This window comes from Podarcis vaucheri (genome assembly GCF_965113315.1).
Source record: "Podarcis vaucheri genome assembly, chromosome: 15".
NCBI classification, from domain to species: Eukaryota; Metazoa; Chordata; class Lepidosauria; order Squamata; family Lacertidae; genus Podarcis; species Podarcis vaucheri.
The window spans coordinates 9,507,949-9,525,380 of record NC_138753.1 but is presented as its reverse complement, the minus strand read 5'-3'; the positions used below and the strand labels follow the sequence as shown (position 1 = coordinate 9,525,380).

The following is a 17,432-nucleotide window of genomic DNA, read 5'->3' as shown; positions in this document are numbered from 1 at the left end:
AGGTAGTGTGTGTGTGTACACACACACACACACACACATATATATATATATGGCCCTTTTCCCATCTGGCTGATCTTCCTTTCCTGTTTTCATAGGGGTCCGCTTTCCAGAGTCCAGCAAAGAGCAGATTCAGGACCAGAAGCGGTTGCTAAAGGATGCAGCTGCTTTTCTGGTGTCCTATCAAATTCCAGGCTTGGTGAGTGAATTTGCGCCAGGAGGAAGGGGGAGAGAAGAGGGTGGGGAGCAGTCTTTACATAGGAACGGCATAGGAAACAGCCTTATACTGAGCCCTAGACCCTCCGTCCATCTAGCTCAGTATTGTCCGCACGGACTGGCAGGAGCTTAAGACCAGAAGACTCTCCCATTTCTGTCTGGAGATGTAATTATGGATTGAACCTCCTGCATCCAGAAAAGCCAGGCTTGCTAAGTTCTGCTGTGTGTTTTCTTCTTCCTTGGCAGGTGAAAGACTGCCTTGACCACACCATGCTCCCGATGGACGGCGCCACCTTGGCCGAAGCCATGCACCAGCGAGGCATCAACATGCGCTACCTGGGCAGAGTGGTGGAATTCATCACCAAGACCCCTGGCCGGGCTCAGCTAGATCACATCTATGTAAGCCTCAAAAGTTTATTTGTTTTTTCCCCAACCTCTAATTGACACTTAAAAATAAATAAATGTTGTTGTTGTTTCTTGAGGATTATTTGCCCTGGCAGAGATCCAGCTGGGATAATTTGTCTTTCATGAACCGCAGCTTTTTTTAAAAAAAAGCCCACATATATTAGGGCTGCCATACGGCCGGGATTTTCTAGGTACATGCTGTGGTGCTGTGGTCTAAACCACTGAGCCTCTTGGGCTTGCCGATCAGAAGGTTGGCGGTTCCATGTGTTTCTTGTCTCCTGCTTGACCTGTTTGCTCTTTTGTGTGTCCCCCCCCCTCCCAATTTGTTTCCTTGGAACAGAAAATTGGAATCACAGAACTGATCACCCGGTCGGCTAAGCACATCTTCAAGACATACCTTCAGGTACAAATCGGATTATGCAACCCCAAACACCTTCCCTTACATGCCCTCTCCTGCGCAAGGGTTGCCTCTCTCTCTCTCTCTCTCTCTCTCTCTCTCTCTCTCTCTCTCTCTCTGCCTTCCCCCCACCCAGTCCCAGTCTTCCCAGATCAAGAGAGAAGCCATTTCCTCCTTAGGCTTCTTGCACAGGTTGCCTAGCAACCGGAAGCACAATCTCATTAAGGCCTAAAATAAGAGCAGGCCTGTGTGGTTGAGGGAGAACCAGTGGCAACTTGTCTGTGTGTGGTGTGTGTGTGAGAGAGTGATTCAAAAACTATTCCTTCATGGCTGAGCTTGTGTTTTTGTCTTCCGCGCTCAGCAGGAAAGGTTTTTAACAAGGAGGGGCAAGTGTTTGTGTGAACTTGTGTCAGACCCGCGGCACAGTTAATGAAAGCCTGGTGTTCCCAAATCCCTGGGAAGCTGGGGGGGGGGGGCTTGCATAGGGTTCCTCTTTCTCCACCCCCCCCATCCCCCAAAAATGCTTCTTCAGCACATGCAGCAATCTGCTTGGGTTTGTTTCCAGAGCAGTGACTCCTCCAAAATGCTTTGCATTTTCCAGCCACCTTCCACAGTTGTGTGTGTGTGGAATCCCACATGGGGCTTCTGGCATCCGGATGCCTCAGCTGGGGAGGGACGCCCACAGTGTAATAGCTCCCTGCCCCCCAAAAAACCCAGTTCAGTCTTTCTTTCATTTCATTCACTTTTGGGGCAAATCTGATCCAGAAGATGCAACTAATCCTTCTCGGAGGTTTTGTTGGTTATCGATTTACTGCCATCCAAGGTTCAAGCTCCTGTTAATTCACAACGCCCCAAGTGACCTGGACACAAAGTAGTAGTAGTAGGAATTAATAATAGTAATTTTATTGTTTGTATCCTGCCCATCTGACTGGGTTGCCCCAGCCACTCTGGGAGACTCCCAACATTTATAAAAACATAAGACAGTCAGACCTCGGCTCCTGGACGCCTCCGTTTTAGAACATTTCGGCTCCCAAACCGAATGTAAATGCTCTGGTTTTTTAACGTTTTTTGGAAGCCAGGCCTCCGACACAGCTTCTGCTGGAGTGCAGGAGGCTCTTGCAGCCAATCAGAAGCCACCCCTCGGTCGTCGAACATTTCGGAAGCCAAACAAGCTTCCGGAACGAATTACATTCGGCAACCAAGGTTTCACTGTAAAACATCAGACATTAAAAACTTCCTAACTTTAGATGTCTTCTAAACGTGGTAGTTATTTGTCTCCTTGACATCTGACGGGAGGGCGCCACTACCAAGAAGGCCCTCTGCCTGGTTCCATGTAACTTCACTTCTTGCAGTGAGGGAAATGCCAGAAGGCCCTCAGAGATGGAAAGTACCTTCAAGACTGCTTGATTCCTCCTCCTCCTCAATTGCCAAGGCCTTCTGAGGGGGCACTTTTGGTGGTCACACTTATCCCTGAGGTTCGTCTGGCCGTCACCAGGGGATGAGACTTTAGCATGGTAGGTCCAGCTCTGTGGAACACCTTGCCAATAGAAATTGGGCAGGAGCCGTCCCTGCTCATTTTAAGATGTCCAATAAAAAACATGTTATTTGGGCAGTCTTTTCAAACCTGAGATTCTTTGCCAACCAGCTCTTTCTTATGTGGTTTAAGTTTTTTTATTGTGATACTGTGTTTTTAGTCGACATACCACCTTGCGATGGTTTTTTATGAAAGTGCAGTTTACACATCTTTAAATGAACAGATGATTAGCTGGGTAGTCCTGAGGGAGTTTTCCTCTGTATGTTTGGTTGAGTGTCTCCCTGTCATGTAGAAGGCCTGAAGTAAGGAAAAGGAAACCTCTCTGTTCCCTTCTCCTCAAATCACACACTGCTTGTGTTGGGTTTGCTCAGTAAGGAATTTTCTCCCTGGACTCCGTTTGCATTATTTGACTTCACTAACATGTAGCGTGCTAACGGTCTCCACTTTCCCTCCCACAGGGAGTGGAGCTGTCGGGCTTATCAGCTGCCATCAGCCATTTCCTCAACTGCTTCCTCAGCTCCTTCCCAAACCCCGTGGCCCATCTCCCGGCCGATGAGCTGGTCTCCAAGAAAAAGAACAAGAGGAGGAAAAATCGGAATTTGGGGGCCGCTGACAACACTGCCTGGGCCACCATGAGCCCTCAAGAATTGTGGAAGAACATTTGTTCGGAAGCCAAAAGTTACTTTGACTTCAGCTTGGAATGGTACGTCTCTTAAAAATAAAACCTAGGAAACCTAGGAAACTCACAGCTGTTGTGTGTAAGGATTGCTGTCAGTCCATGGTGAGAGATCCACGGTCTTCCACACAATACTGGACTCCAGAGACCATCAGATTACATCTCTATCTTGCCCTGTGCTCTCTACTTTGGCTGGCAGCAGGATGTGACTTGGGCAGTGCAGAGCTTAGGGGGTAGGGTTGTAGCTCAGGGTTAAAGCACCTGTGTTATGTGTGGAAAGGTCCCAGGTTCAATCCCCGACATGCCCAGGTAAATCTGGGAATGTCTCCCCTGTGAAGTCCTAGTTTGAAAATGTGGCTCCCTCTGGTGCGCTGCTCCCTTTTGACTCCCCCTTCTCCTTTTTTGGCAGTGAGAGTGTTGACCAAGCAGTGGAAGCATACAGTCTACAGAAGGTCACCCTGCTACGTGAGATCTCCCTCAAAACTGGAATCCAGGTGGGGAACAACGTACACAACCTCCAAGTTCTTCCCCCTCACTTACCCCTCCGAACACAACTTGGAAGAACATAGACTATTTTTAAAAGGCATTTTTATCCTGCTCTTTAGCTCAGTTTCTCAAACTTGGGTCTTCAGCTGTGGTTGGACTACAACTCCCACCATCCCTAACTCTCAGGACCAGTGGTCAGAGATGATGGGAGTTGTAGTTACAACAACAGCGGAAGACCCAAGTTTGAGAAACACTGCTTTAGCTGGAAGAGGCTCCCAAAGCAAGTTTGCAAATATCAGCGGTAAAACAGCCCCAGGCCTTAAGCTCTCAAAATCTTAAGGGTGACAGCACGAAAGGAAAAGGAACTGGGAGGGAAGGGGGAGGAATCGCTCATTCTTAGTTACTGAGCTCTTCTAGCGAACAGGAGGAATGCATTGCGTTCTGCCAGCCACTAGGTTATGCAATGCCACCTGAGATTAATTTCTAGCTTTGCTGATAGAAACTGTCATGCATCCCCTTCAGTAATCTCCCTAAGAAGGAACTTTCGCTTGAGGCAGGAGAAAAGTACAGTAACTGCTGTATTTTAACCATTATTTTGCTGCTGTTCTTCAGCAGTCACAGGTGTGGCCTGAAACCCACACACCACCTGGTAGAGCCTAATCCAATTAATTCTGCAATCTCCACCTACACTCTTAGTTTAAGACTGTGACTAAGAGGATGGCTCCCAATTGAGCTGCCCACGATGCCTGGTTCATCTGTAACTCGTGGGGAACCTTTGGCCCTTCAGATGTTGGCTGAACTCCAACTCCTCCCCAGCAAGGATGGCCAGTGGCCAGGGATGTTGGGAATTGTAGGTCAGCAACAACTGGAGGGCCAGAACATTCCCCACATCTGCTCCGAGCCATGGTTTATAAACCATGGTTTTAGTTAACGGTAGCTGGTCTCGTGAACCCAGCCCCTGCAGCTTAACTATGGTTTATAAATCACGGTTAAAATGAGATAGTTGACTAGGCTTTCTGGTTACAAACCTCGTTTGGTCACCATTAACCATGGCTCACTATTACGCGCAGACCTAGGCCTCCTCCTTAGCTATGGTCAAGGAGCCATTGCCACCCCACCCCTTTGAGCTGAGAACTCAAAAAGCAGTCAATGAGGGTCAGGGGGATTTTTTTTTTGGGAGTGAGAAATCCTGGGTGGGGGTGGCAGCAGAAACACAGATGCCGAAGGGGCAGCATTCTCTGCATAGTTCCTCTGATGAAAATGTCCCTATTATCATTGGAGGGTATTAAAATCTATTTTTTGAGAGAGGAGTTTGCATTTTCTTTTCTCTTTTGTTTTTACTTAGATAATATTATATAGTGCTTTTTATGGGGGTATGCAGGGATATGCATACCCCTAAACATTTTGTGAATCTTTGTACTTTTGTCCATTTACTGTATTTATTTTTCCCGATTTGAACTATAAAATGGTGATTTTCTTGAGTCAAAATGAGAGTACCCCTAAACATGTTTTTAAAAGGAAAAAAAAAAGCACTGCACATATCCAGCATACAACATAAAAACAAGATTCCAAAGAATCTCCTGGACTTCCCTCCTCCCCTTTGTGGGTCCTATTGTTAATCATTTCCTGCTGCATCTTTTATAATAATCCAAATCTGTTACCTCTCCATAATGTCCAAAATTCACCATTAAACTGCAAGTGTTACTCCAGTCCTACTAACGATTTTATCAGTTTACAATGGTTTTTAAGATAAATTGTAAAAAATTCCCCATTCCTTATTAAAATTTTGGTCTTCCTGATTTCTGATTCTTCCGGCCATTTTTGCCTTTTCGGCATAATCCATCAACTTAATCTTCCATTCTTCTCTAGTAGAGACTTTTACCTTCTTTCCATCTCTGGAAAGTTTAGTTAGATTAGTTTGCTTTTTATTACATTGTAGAAAAGCTTCAAAAAAGTTTTTTATGGAAGCAAGCAACAGCAGCGCTTAGGATCAGCCCTCATTGAGAACACTGTTTGTCGATAGCCGCCTTAAACTGTGGCGCCCAGAACCCGTACGCAGGTCTCCCAATTGGGGTTGGACCGAGGCAACGTAGAGTGGTACTTAACAAGTGGCTTTTCCTTTTCTCTTGGGAAAGGTATGGAAGCATTTGTGTGTGTTTGTGTTTCAGATCCTTCTGAAAGAATACAACTTTGATAACCGCCACAAGCCAACGTTCACAGAAGAGGACATCCTCAACATCTTCCCGGTTGTGAAGCACGTCAACCCCAAAGCCTCGGACGCCTTCCATTTCTTCCAAAGCGGCCAGGCGAAAGTGCAGCAAGGTATCACTTGCAATGTACTACTGGCTGTGAATTCGGCTTCGAACTAAGGTGGATAGGTCCTGGGGGTGGCGTTTAACCTTGGCAGCCCAGGGGCTCTTATATGCCGGATCCTGACTCCCTGAGAAGTTTAAAAATAAAAAAAATTAAAACGAAAGTTTACCCAGATCTCTGTGCAAGGCATGTGGCAGGGAGATAGGCACTTATTTTGCAACACGTACGTACGGCACAGTCATTGGGGTAGGGTAGGGCAGAATGCAGGGAGCCCAACACTAGGTGGCGCCAGATCCAGCGGCAGACATGGCCACGTAATTCGTAGAATTGCAGACACTGAAGGGGCTGCAACGGTCTTCTAGTACAACTCCCTACAATGCAGAAATTGCTTGCCCAATGTGGGGCTTGAAGCGTCTCGTGCTCTACCAACTGAGCTACCCAGCAACGTTCTCCTTTTCGTCGTCCCTGCTGAGTTCTACAAGTGGGCAATATGGAGACAAAGGAGACGTCTCCCCTCCCCAACTGGTTGTAAGCAGCAAGGTGGGGGCAGATTGAGAGGCGGTGGGGCCAGTGCCCCATTTGCACTGATAAAACCAGCCTCCACTGCTTACAATCCTCCACATCCAGAAGAAAAGGCTAAGGGGTAAACCCTACACAAATCTGGAGTGAGTCTCTAAGATGGTTGGATGGCGTGTTGCATGCCTTCTTCCTGCAACTCCTGCAGCCAAGCTGGTGCTCTGCTTTCCTTTGGATCACATCAGTGAAGCCGAGAGGAAGGTCTTGTCATTTGGGCCTCCATATGCACTGCCCAGGCTTGGTCACTTTAGTGCTGCTAATGCAGCGGTTTTGACTTCACCTCCAGAGATGCCAACAACTGCTTATAGTTAAGCATCACCTGCAATCTCAAGAGTGCATTTTCTTTGCGCATTTCAGGTTTCTTGAAGGAGGGCTGCGAGCTGATCAGCGAGGCCTTAAACCTGTTCAACAACGTGTATGGCGCCATGCACATGGAAATCTGCGCCTGCCTTCGTCTCTTGTCTCGCCTGAACTACATCATGGGAGACTACTCAGAGGTACAGGGAGCCCTGGCCTCTCGCTGCTCCCAAATCTTCTGCGTTACGTAGGCAGGAGGCCTGCTGGGTTGGACCGAAGGAAGGCCTCTTTAGTCCGGCATCCTGTTTCCCACAGTGGCCAATCAGGTGCCTCTGGGAAGCCCACAATCAGGGCAGGAGAACCAACAGATCCCTTCTGACCCCCCAGCCACTGGCATTTAGAAGACACCTGCCTCTGAAACCTTGAGGGCTAACCGTAGAAGTATCATGACTTTTATCCCTTGATGGGTTTAGACAAATTGGTGGAAGGAATTCGCCCACATCTTGTGGCAATGAGTTCCGCATGTTTAGCTATAACATGGTGTGAAGAAGTACTTCCCTTTTCTCTCCCGAATCTCCCCCACCAATTATCTTCGTTGGATGACACCATTGGGTTATAGGCTGACACTCCTTCCCAAAGAATCCTGGGAACTATAGTTTAAGCGTTCTGAGAAAGCAAGAAAGAACAACAACTGGTTTTATGAAGCCCAAACCCGAAAATCTCCTGGGTTTTTTTTGTGAGAGGCGGAGGAGGTTTTACGTTTTCCTGGCTTTTCAACTCTGTCTTCTTCCTTTCGTTCCAGGCCTTAAGTAACCAGCAGAAAGCAGTGCTCATGAGCGAGAGAGTCCTTGGGATAGAGCACCCCAACACAATTCAGGAATATGTAAGTAGCAGACAGCGGGGAGGGTTGAAGGGATTCTGCAGCAGGCAGCTGAGGAGGCAAGCGTCATGCAAACACCCCCTTGCCCACAGAAAACCAGCATATCAAGGAGAAGTCAGAACCCTTTTCCCTGAGGTGCTAGCTTTTGTGTTTTCTCAGTGTGGGGAGATCTTGAAATCGGAACATTCCAATTCCCCTTACCAATTGCATTAGAAGTCTCCCCCCCCCCCAAAGAAAACCAGCCCACTTTTCTACCATTGAGATCTGTTGCCTACAAGCAACAGTCTTTGGGGGGTTGGTGTCAGAGTTCTGAGTTTCTCTCCTCCCCCCCCGGAAGTTGGGCTACATCTACACCATGCACTAAATTAAGCATTGTTCTAGCATTTTAACAGTCACGGCTTTCCCCAAAGAATCCAGGGAACTGTAGTTTATTAAGGGGAGCCAAGCATTGCTGGGAGACTCCTGTTCCTCTCATACAGCTACAATTCTGAGCTCCCTAGGAAGGATAGTTGTTGGCTAAACCTTTCTGGGAATTGTAGCTCTGTGATGGGGATCAGGGTGCCCCCAACAACTCCAGGCACCCTTAACAACCTGCAGTTCCCAGGATTATTTGCGGGGAAGGCCTGACTGTTTAAAGTGGCATAAGAGTCCTTTAAATATAAGGTGCAGGTGCAGCCTTGGATTGTGCGTTCTTCCCTTGGTGGAGACAGCTGGGTTCTGCAACAAAACATTGCAGCGCAAAGTCCTGCTGCTCAGGATGCAGCCTGTTCCATCCCCAGCGGCAAGCAAATTTTTTCATCTTCATCCTAGCAGTATTCCATAGTCACTGATCACACGCTATCCTCACCAGGTTATCTTTGAGTTCCTTTCACCCACCCCCAAATCCTAAAGACGTGTATTTCTCCAAACTCCCATCCCCCTCCAGCTGCTATTACCATGAATGATGCCAATTAGGACTATGGAACTAAAAGGCATCACAGTCCAAATTTTGGAAACAGAAGGAATATTCTCCAGGGGAGGGGCGGGGAGGACAGCAAGGAGGGATGATTCTGACTTTTAACCGTTTTGTTTCTTGTTGAGATGATGATGATGATGATGATGATGATGATGATGATGATTAGTGTGTCTAAATTGTTCATCTGCAACCAGATTCTGTCTTACGCCTCTTTTAGATGCACCTTGCTTTGTACTGCTTTGCAAACAGCCAGCTGTCTACAGCGCTCAACTTGCTATACCGCGCACGCTACCTCATGCTGTTGGTGTTTGGCGAAGATCACCCAGAAATGGCACTCTTGGATGTAAGTTTAGCTGTTGGCCGGCCAGGGTCTCTGGAGCCCCAGCTAAAGAACCTGTGTGGTTTCTGCAGGCAGAACTTGACTTTTTCCAATGAGATGCAGCGTCTTGAAAAACCTCTGCCTTTTGCGTTTCTAATTTGGAACACAAGTTTCTTTTGCCCTTGTGGGCTTCTAGTTCTGTGATTCAGTGCTGTATAAATCTTTTTTAGAAATTACCTCAATAACCAAAAGTAACTGCAACGGATTGTGGGGGACGGGAGAGACTGCTATCTTCCTGTGTCCCTTGTTTTTCAGATTTGATTTAAAATATTGTATATACAGCATTGTAAGGATTATGATGATCGTTCGTTTTTATGCAGCGTTTCTGACAAGCGGAAGTTCTTCTTTTGCATAAAAATAGGGGGGTGGGATTCTCACCCCCTGCCACACCTCTGATCACTGTGTGTCCTGTATGTGCCATGAGGGTGGATTAGGGGGATGGGCTCCTTAGGGGTTCTTTTGTGAGAAGGCCAGCTCTAGCACTAAAGGTCTACTTCTGGTGCTGCCTCACTGGAACATTTCTTCTGCCCCTAGAACAACATTGGCTTGGTCCTCCATGGAGTGATGGAGTACGATCTCTCCCTGCGGTTTCTGGAGAACGCGCTGCTCATCAACTCCAAGTACCACGGCGCCAAGTCTCTGAAAGTTGCACTCAGGTGAAACGCCCAATCCTGTTGTTTGCCCAGTGGGGAGGGAGGGGCTTTCGCAGCTAAAATATATGCATTATATGCAAATGTGTATATCGTGACCTGCCCCCCACGGAAATGCAATTGATCAAACGTTATATGAAAGTACTGAAAAACACTGTTTAGTGTTAAGTTGGTGGGGAGGCATCTGCCAGACTTGCTTCTGCAACCGAATTCTCACCCACGTCGCGATCGCTTTCCAACCATGCGCAGAAACATCATTCTGCCGTCTTCCCTTTGCATCCTCTCTGCAGTCACCACTTGGTCGCCCGAGTGTACGAGAGCAAAGCTGAGTTCCGGTCGGCTCTGCAGCACGAGAAGGAAGGCTACACGATCTACAAAAACCAGGTAAAGGTCCCTTGCTTTGCTTTAATACATTGAACGCCTTCTGCTTCCGTTAGTATGTATGTGCATTTGTTTAATATGTATATATAAGTATTAATAAATATCTGTGTGTGTTTTTGGCTAGCTTGGTGAGCATCACGATAAGACCAAAGAAAGCTCGGAGTACTTGAAATATCTGACTCAGCAGGCTGTGGCCCTGCAACGCACAATGAATGAGATCTACAAGAATGGATCCAGCGCCAACATTATGCCCTTGAAAGTGAGTTGCCCTGTGGTAGCTGCCTAGATTGGCTTTGGCAGTAAGATGTACCTCTTGATTTCCCTTGTCTGAGGAATTAAGCAGCAATGCGTAGTACATTTCAATGTCCCAGAGTGCTGTTCAGTTTACTCTACTGCACCACTACTCGGGGATTTTTACTCCCATCTCGTCACGAGAGCTCAGCCGTGGTGTTTTCCTGTCTCATAGCTTGGCATTGCTTGTCTTTGCAATATCCTTGAGCTGTGGGGGTTGAGCAGCTGATTGTTGAAGATCAGCCTGACCACTTCGCAGATGGACAGGGACCTGAACTTGGGTCTGGGTCAAAGCCACACTGTTGATCTCGTGTGTGTGTGTGTGTGTGTGTGTGTGTGTAGCACTGAGGGCTCTAGGCAAGACAAAAATGGCAGATAAAGTCTAGGCTTAATTCATTGTAGTGCAGATACGAAGCAACTGAAGTCAGCATAATGATCCTTTGGTGCCCTGTTCCCTCCCCACTCAACTGAACTGCCAGGAAACAACTCCCTTCTAAGCCTAACCTTACCTAAAGGGTTCCTGTTCTTGGGAATCAGGCTCAGAAGGGTGGAGAAGTGCATACCTTTTATTTACTTGCATTTATTTCCTGTCTTTCTTCCAACCTGGAACCCAAGGTGTGGTGTACACCTGGCTCCCAGATACCATTCCAGGCATGTTTTTTTAAAAAAATGTTGTTACTATAGTAACAAACAAAAAATAATATGCCTCCCCCCCGCCCCAGTGTAAAAGGCCATAGTTTAATTAGCTGAAGACCAAGGAGAAAAGAAATGCTTCTGCCTAGTGCCAAAAGATATGTAATGAAAGCGCCGGACGCGCCTCCCTGGAGAGATCATTCTACATATGAGGAGCCACCACAGGAAAGTCCTGTTCTTGTGTTGCTGCCCTCCGGATTTCTCATGGAGAAAGCACACGAAGAAGGGCCTCAGACGCAGGGTCCAGGTTGGTTCTTAGGGGGAGAGCCGATCCTTTGAGGTATTGCGGTCCTGAGCCAGTGTTTGTATCCTCATTGCTGGGAGCCCTTCCCAGTCGTCCAGTCACCAAGTCCTGTTTGCGTCAGAAACCGTGTGTTCTGCTCGCTACCCAAATCACCGCCTCCCTTTATACAGGGGTAGAGTGTTGGCTGCCTCTAGGATCCACGGTCCCATTTTGGCAGCCCGGCATTTTTGTTTGCTGCTTAGAACTGTGTGTTGGTTTCTTAGCCCCATGTGTTGCTTTTATTTTGTTGGTTAATAAGCTAATCTCTTGTTTCGTTTAGTTCACAGCTCCCAGTATGGCCAGCGTCCTGGAGCAGCTGAACATAATCAATGGGATTCTCTTCATTCCACTAAGGTAAGAGACCCCAGACTTTGTGTATCCGACTGTCTTTCTCTCTACCACTCCAGGTGTATGAATGGCACTGGATGTCGCCTCCATTGTTTTTAATGGGCCGGGGGGGGGGGGCTCAGCAGAATTTTGAAGCTTAGGTGTAGGTTGGTTGGTGATTACAGGTCACTTCTTTGGCAACATTTCCTTTGGCCCTCCAGAGGTTGCTGAACTACAACTCCCATCAGCTCCAGCAAGCATCGGCCAGCGATTAGGAGAGCTGTAGATGAGTAGTTGGAGAACCAACTATTCATCCACACCTAACTTTAAAGTGCATAGCAAACTCTTCATCTGCTCTACAGTGATGGGAGTTCCTTCGCTGGGTTATTAAGTCTCTCCTGCCTTTATCTGTTCCTCTAGAGCAGGGGAGGGGGAAAGGATTTCATCCCAAGGGACAGATTCCCTGCTGGACACATGGCAGCGGTGGGCGGGGCCAGGGCCAAAAATGGGCGGAGCAACTGATGTACATTTTAACATTGTACGGTAGGCTAGCACACACACACGACCCTCCATTCTGAATCATTATCAGAGTTCAAGGATACATTTCAGCCAGGACAAAAGCACTTGAGATGCAAGGCTGGTGAGGGGTGTGACTTGGAAGAAGGGGGTGTGGCCAAGGGGGAGTCTCTAGAGAAGCTGGGGGGGGCCCTAACCTGCAGTTCCATACCCCTGCTTCAGAAAGCACCTGGGCCAAATCTGCATTGCCAAAATTACCTTTCGAAAAAGCTAGGAGCTATCTTTCGGTATAAGATTTATCAAGGAATGGCTGGACACCAAGGAGTGGGGGTTGGAGACTGACTTGGAAGAAGGGGTAGGTGAACTGGGGGAGCTTGTAACAGCCAGGTGAAAGTCAGAGGCAGGAGAAGGGGGACAGAGAGCTCAGGCTGGTAGAGAGTCAAGGCATGGGTGGGCAAAGTAAGGCCCGGGCCGGATCTGGCCCAGTTGCCTTCTAAATCTGGCCCGCGGATGGTCTGGGAATCAGCGTGTTTTTACGTGAGATGACTGTGTGCTTTTATTTAAAATGCATCTCTGGGTTATTTGTGGGGCATAGGAATTCGTTCATTTTTATTTTTTTCCAAAATATGGTCCGGCCGCCCACAAGGTCTGAGGGACAGTGGACTGGCCCTCTGCTGAAAAAGTTTGCTGGCCCCTCTTCTGTCTCCCATGACCCAGGAGAGGATTGAAGTGGGAGGAGCAGAAGGAGGTTAATCGCAGGCGGAGTCCTTGCCTGCTTGTACGTAGCTTGGATAGGAGAGATGCATAAACACAGGTCAGGTCTTTCTGTTGCGGCAACAGCTAGGGAGATGAGCTACCTCTTCTTGCCTTCCGTCCCGAGCGCCCCGCTCTGCGTGCCATTCCTCTGAATTTGCTCTGCCAGGGATTGCCCAGCCTTTCCCCCTTCTCCCTCCGCAGCCAAAAAGACTTGGAGAACCTTAAAGCCGAAGTGCAGCGGCGCCAGCAACTTCAGGAGGTCCTCAAGGGCAGCGAAGAGTTGGAGTCGGAAGAAAAACCCACAGAAGAGAGCGAGTCCGAAGCAAGCCTGCCTGCAGCCATGGCTCCCTAGCTTGGGGGTCTGCGTCGGGAGAAGGCTCTGGATGTTTGAATCTGTCCCGGGTTGGGGTTTAGGGGGTTGCTCAGCCTCTCCTCGGGGCAGCTTCTCCTCGGCAATGTGTTTTTGTGTTGTTGTTTTTATTTTTTAATTTGCACTGGTACAATGAATACACAATGCAAAGAACTAAATTTTGAGAAATGAACCCTACCTGTCAAGGCGGGCACTGGGCACCCGAAACGGGGCGGTGCCCGGAGAGTCTAACTGGGGCGGGAGAATGCAGGGATGCTGTGGGGAGGGTGGAAAGGGGGCATGCGTGTGTGCGTGTACGTTTCAATCCATTTTTACCGTGTACATAAGAGATTTAATTCCAAGTGAGGTATAATAACATTTCTCAGGTCATTTTTTCTGTTGACTTTTAAAGGACATCTATAACTTTGCAGAAAAGGAACCTTCCCCACCTCCCGGGCCTGGTGGTTCTTCCTCCCCAACCCCCCCCCCCCAAAAAAAGTTCTTTTTCTTCCAACTTTTGAGGCTCAGCCTGCTGCTGCACTGTTTAGGTGATCGTGACACTATAAATATTATATATTAAATATAAATTCAGCCATATTTTTTATCTCAATGTTTTATCTTTAAGGCCTGAGCAGAGTTGGTACTGCAGAGGAAACTGTTTTGAGGAGATGGCATAGAACTTTTTTTTGGTCTACATTTAGGAGACAGCCATTGGATTCCTTTTAGGGTTCCTCTTTTTATTCTTTCCTTGTCTCCCCCCCCCAAACTATTTAGATTTGTTGGGAACGTGGGGTGCGGTTTTGTTTTTTTGCAAGTTTCATGGCCCAGGAAAGGAGATGTTGTGTGGTTTTTGTGTCCGCCTAAATTCCTTGTGCTTTGCTCCCTCTTGAGCACAGCATAAGAAACAGCATCCAAAAAAGGGGGGTATTTAAAAAGAAAACTAAGCCATGGGATGCTACAGCTCTGGTCATCCAACTGCCCCCTATGCCAAGTTAACTGTAAAAGCTGAATTGATGGCTTGGGGGGCAGGGAGGGAGTGCTGAGTAACTAGGCTAGGCTCCTCCCATGTCAAAGCATCCCTAAAGTCTGGTATAAATTCCCCCCTACCCTTTTCAACTTATACAGTGGAAAATCCCTAGTGCCTATACTTTACCTCTCTCCCCACCCCCTTCTCAAAGAGTTGTGTGAATGGCATGGAACAAAAGCGCCCCGGTCATCTCTCACAAGTTACGCGCCCCAGAATCGTACCGGAGGAGCTGAAGACTGCTGTCTCGAAAGCAATTGGTTCAATTGGTGAGCTGAATTGAATCAATGTTTGGGTTGTTGTTTTTAAAAGGTTTATCTGTGAATGTACTAAACAAGAATCATGAACCTAAATTGAAGCTCTTTTCTCTCCCCCTAATTTCCTTCTCACAGTGAAAATAATAATAAATTTGTATTAGATACTATATAGTACGAAACAAGATGATTGGGGGGGGGGTCTTGTTCGTGTGGAGGTTTTTTGTCCCAAAGCCTCATCAGCTTTAGAACACAAGTTTCCCAAGAAGGCATTCATTGCTGGCAATGGATGCTCTGCCCAATGTTCTGCTCTCCCCTGAAGGGGGAAAACGGTGATATGTTCTTCAGCTACTCTTAATAGCTCTCACTACTGTACGTCCCTGCTATTACCGACAGGTTGAATGTGTTCGTAAGAACAATAAAGCTGATTTCCTAGCTCTGCCCTCCCTGCCTAGAAAAACACACATCATGTTGAGTTCAAAATGCAGAGTCTGGTGGTCACCACCTCCCTCCTCTCCCTTTTGTACTAAATTGCATTTTGTCAGCCGCCACCCCTGCTCAAAACCACAAGAGTGAGAGGTCATGTTTCTACCATGTGACTCGAATATTGTATTTTGGGAAAGGATGGGTTGGGGGGGGCAGGACTTGTGTTACAGACTCAGTGCAAGGGGTTGGGCAACTTACGGTCCCTGCGGCCCTATAAAACCTGCCAAAAACGGCTACCAAAGAAAGGTGGGTGGGAGGGGAGTGTGTGAGTGAGTGACGTCATCATAGCGTGGCTGGAAATTGCTGCTACAGAGGGCAAAATAAAATAAAGCAAAACTTTGGCATGGTTCTGGGGCCCAGATAGCGAAGGTTGCCTATTCCTTGATGTGAGTGCAATTTAGGTACATAGCAAGAGCCCTGCCCCCCTTCCCTGGGGGAGAGAATGTTCTTTGGTCCAGATGTGGAGGTGGGGGGCGAGAGAGAAAAATACAGAGTTTCCTTGGAAGTGTCTGAATAAAGAACAGATTTCAATGCAACTTTTACTTTAGGTTTTGTGTGCTTTGTTTTGAGTAGTATCTCCCAGTAATGGTTCCCCTCAAATAAATTTGTGACATAAGCAGAAAAAGAACAATCTGCCCAATTTTTCTCGCAGACAGTGGACAATTTGGCTTAATTTTATAGTTAAAGCCAACAACAGCCTTGGGTAGCTGTCTCCTGAGGGGCTAAGGTGGTATGGTCAGAATCTTGCCAGACGCTGTGGCTCAGACATTCTGCCACGTTATTTCAGACTACATGACCTCTATAATTTGTGGGTCCAGAGGTGTGCATTATGTTCTGGGGTGCTGCGACTACCAGTGAGAGGGAGACCCAAAAGGTCTGCCCACCAGTCCTTAGCTTAATGACCTCAAGGAGGCACACATGCTTAAGAACCTAATAAAAGCCTGCTGGATCAGGCCAGCAGCCCACTTGGTCCAGCATCCTGTTCTCACAGTGGCCAACCAAATACCTGTGGGAATCCTGCAACTAAGATCCAGCGCAAAAGCTCTCGCGCCCTCTGTAGTTTCCAGCAACTGGTATTCAGCAGCACTGCTGCCTCCGACTGTGGAAGCAGGGTACAGCCCTCTCCACCATTAATTTGTCTGATCCTCTTTCAAAGCTTCCTAGCTTGGTGGCCATCACTGCCCTCCAGTAGAAGCAAGCTCCATGCTTTTAACTATGCACTGCATGAAGGAAGTGCTTTGTCTGCTTCTTCCACGCCCTAGTGTAGGCGAGTGGCTAAAAAGGTCACCAGTGAGCTTCGTAGCCAACGGGCTTTGAGCTCGCCTCTCTGAGCCTAGTCGTCTCAACCAGCTGTAAGGTGGGAGGGCACCACAAAGTGCCAATTGCACAGAAAACTGATCTGCATTCTGCCCACACCCCCCCTAAAAGAGTAAGCCCTCAGCAAGGGTGTCTGCATCTTATCTTGGGGTGTCATGGTGCCTGACTACAGCTGCCAGGTTAGGAGCCTCGCCTGTAGGCAATCTTCTCGCCACTGTTCACACACAGATGCTTTGTAACTCTACAGGCCTCTTGTGCTTTCATCCACATTTAGCTGAGAACAAAAAACTGCTATCTAGACTATTTCTACAGTCCCGATCCAGCAAGGATTAAAGATACAGTGGTACTTTGGGTTGAAGAACAGCTTAGTTTATGAACAACTTGGATTAAAAACGCTGCAAACCCGGAAGCAGGTGTTTTGGCTTGTGAACTTTGCCTTGGAAGCAGAACAGATTTCGCTTCCTGTTGAGTGTGTTCCATTTGTAAATTGAGTCCCCCACTGCTATGGGAAAGCACACCTTGGTTTAAGAACTCTTTGGTTGAAGAATGGACTTCCGGAACGGATTAAGTTCGTAAACCAAGGAACCACTGTATTTAACTGGCATAATTAAACCATGTGAAAACAACTATAGGCCACCTCCATGAGCTGGCCTAGCAAGCTTCTAAAAGGGAATGGGATCTCCCCAACATACCCATCCATAGGACCAACCAGGGGGCCAGCTATCTTCATATAACCCAGATATCCCTTTGGCCTACCCGTGAATTAACTAGTCTTAGCTGATTAGGAAAAGGGATATAGATGCCACATTAGCAGAACAGCTACATGGGGAGTGGCACTCAGAATTCAACCCTGCCATCACCACCCCATTTCAAATTAGATCAAACTAGTAAAATTCCACCCACTCTAGATGACAAGCTTCTTTGGTTTCAGTCAATCAGAAGGAAAACAAGAAAAACTAGAAGATTTTAGAGGTCAGAGCTGTTAAAGGCTTAC

At 47.5% G+C, this 17,432-nt stretch overlaps 1 protein-coding gene across 3 annotated transcripts in view; it reads left to right on the top strand.

Annotated features, from left to right (window-relative positions):
- The window catches only part of CLUH (clustered mitochondria homolog), a 72,145-nt gene extending 56,488 nt beyond the window's left edge, over window positions 1-15,657 (top strand). For all 3 annotated transcript variants that reach the window (XM_082201181.1, XM_082201180.1, XM_082201182.1), the window contains exons 13-26: window positions 96-196; window positions 460-612; window positions 959-1,021; window positions 3,008-3,252; window positions 3,635-3,719; window positions 5,880-6,033; window positions 6,958-7,097; window positions 7,700-7,780; window positions 8,950-9,075; window positions 9,646-9,767; window positions 10,052-10,145; window positions 10,267-10,401; window positions 11,690-11,763; window positions 13,210-15,657. In XM_082201181.1, the coding sequence (XP_082057307.1) occupies window positions 96-196; window positions 460-612; window positions 959-1,021; window positions 3,008-3,252; window positions 3,635-3,719; window positions 5,880-6,033; window positions 6,958-7,097; window positions 7,700-7,780; window positions 8,950-9,075; window positions 9,646-9,767; window positions 10,052-10,145; window positions 10,267-10,401; window positions 11,690-11,763; window positions 13,210-13,360 (1,724 nt within the window). In that variant the 3' untranslated portion in view covers window positions 13,361-15,657. The remainder of the gene's footprint in view (window positions 1-95; window positions 197-459; window positions 613-958; window positions 1,022-3,007; window positions 3,253-3,634; window positions 3,720-5,879; window positions 6,034-6,957; window positions 7,098-7,699; window positions 7,781-8,949; window positions 9,076-9,645; window positions 9,768-10,051; window positions 10,146-10,266; window positions 10,402-11,689; window positions 11,764-13,209) is intronic.
- The last annotated feature ends 1,775 nt before the right edge of the window (window positions 15,658-17,432 follow it).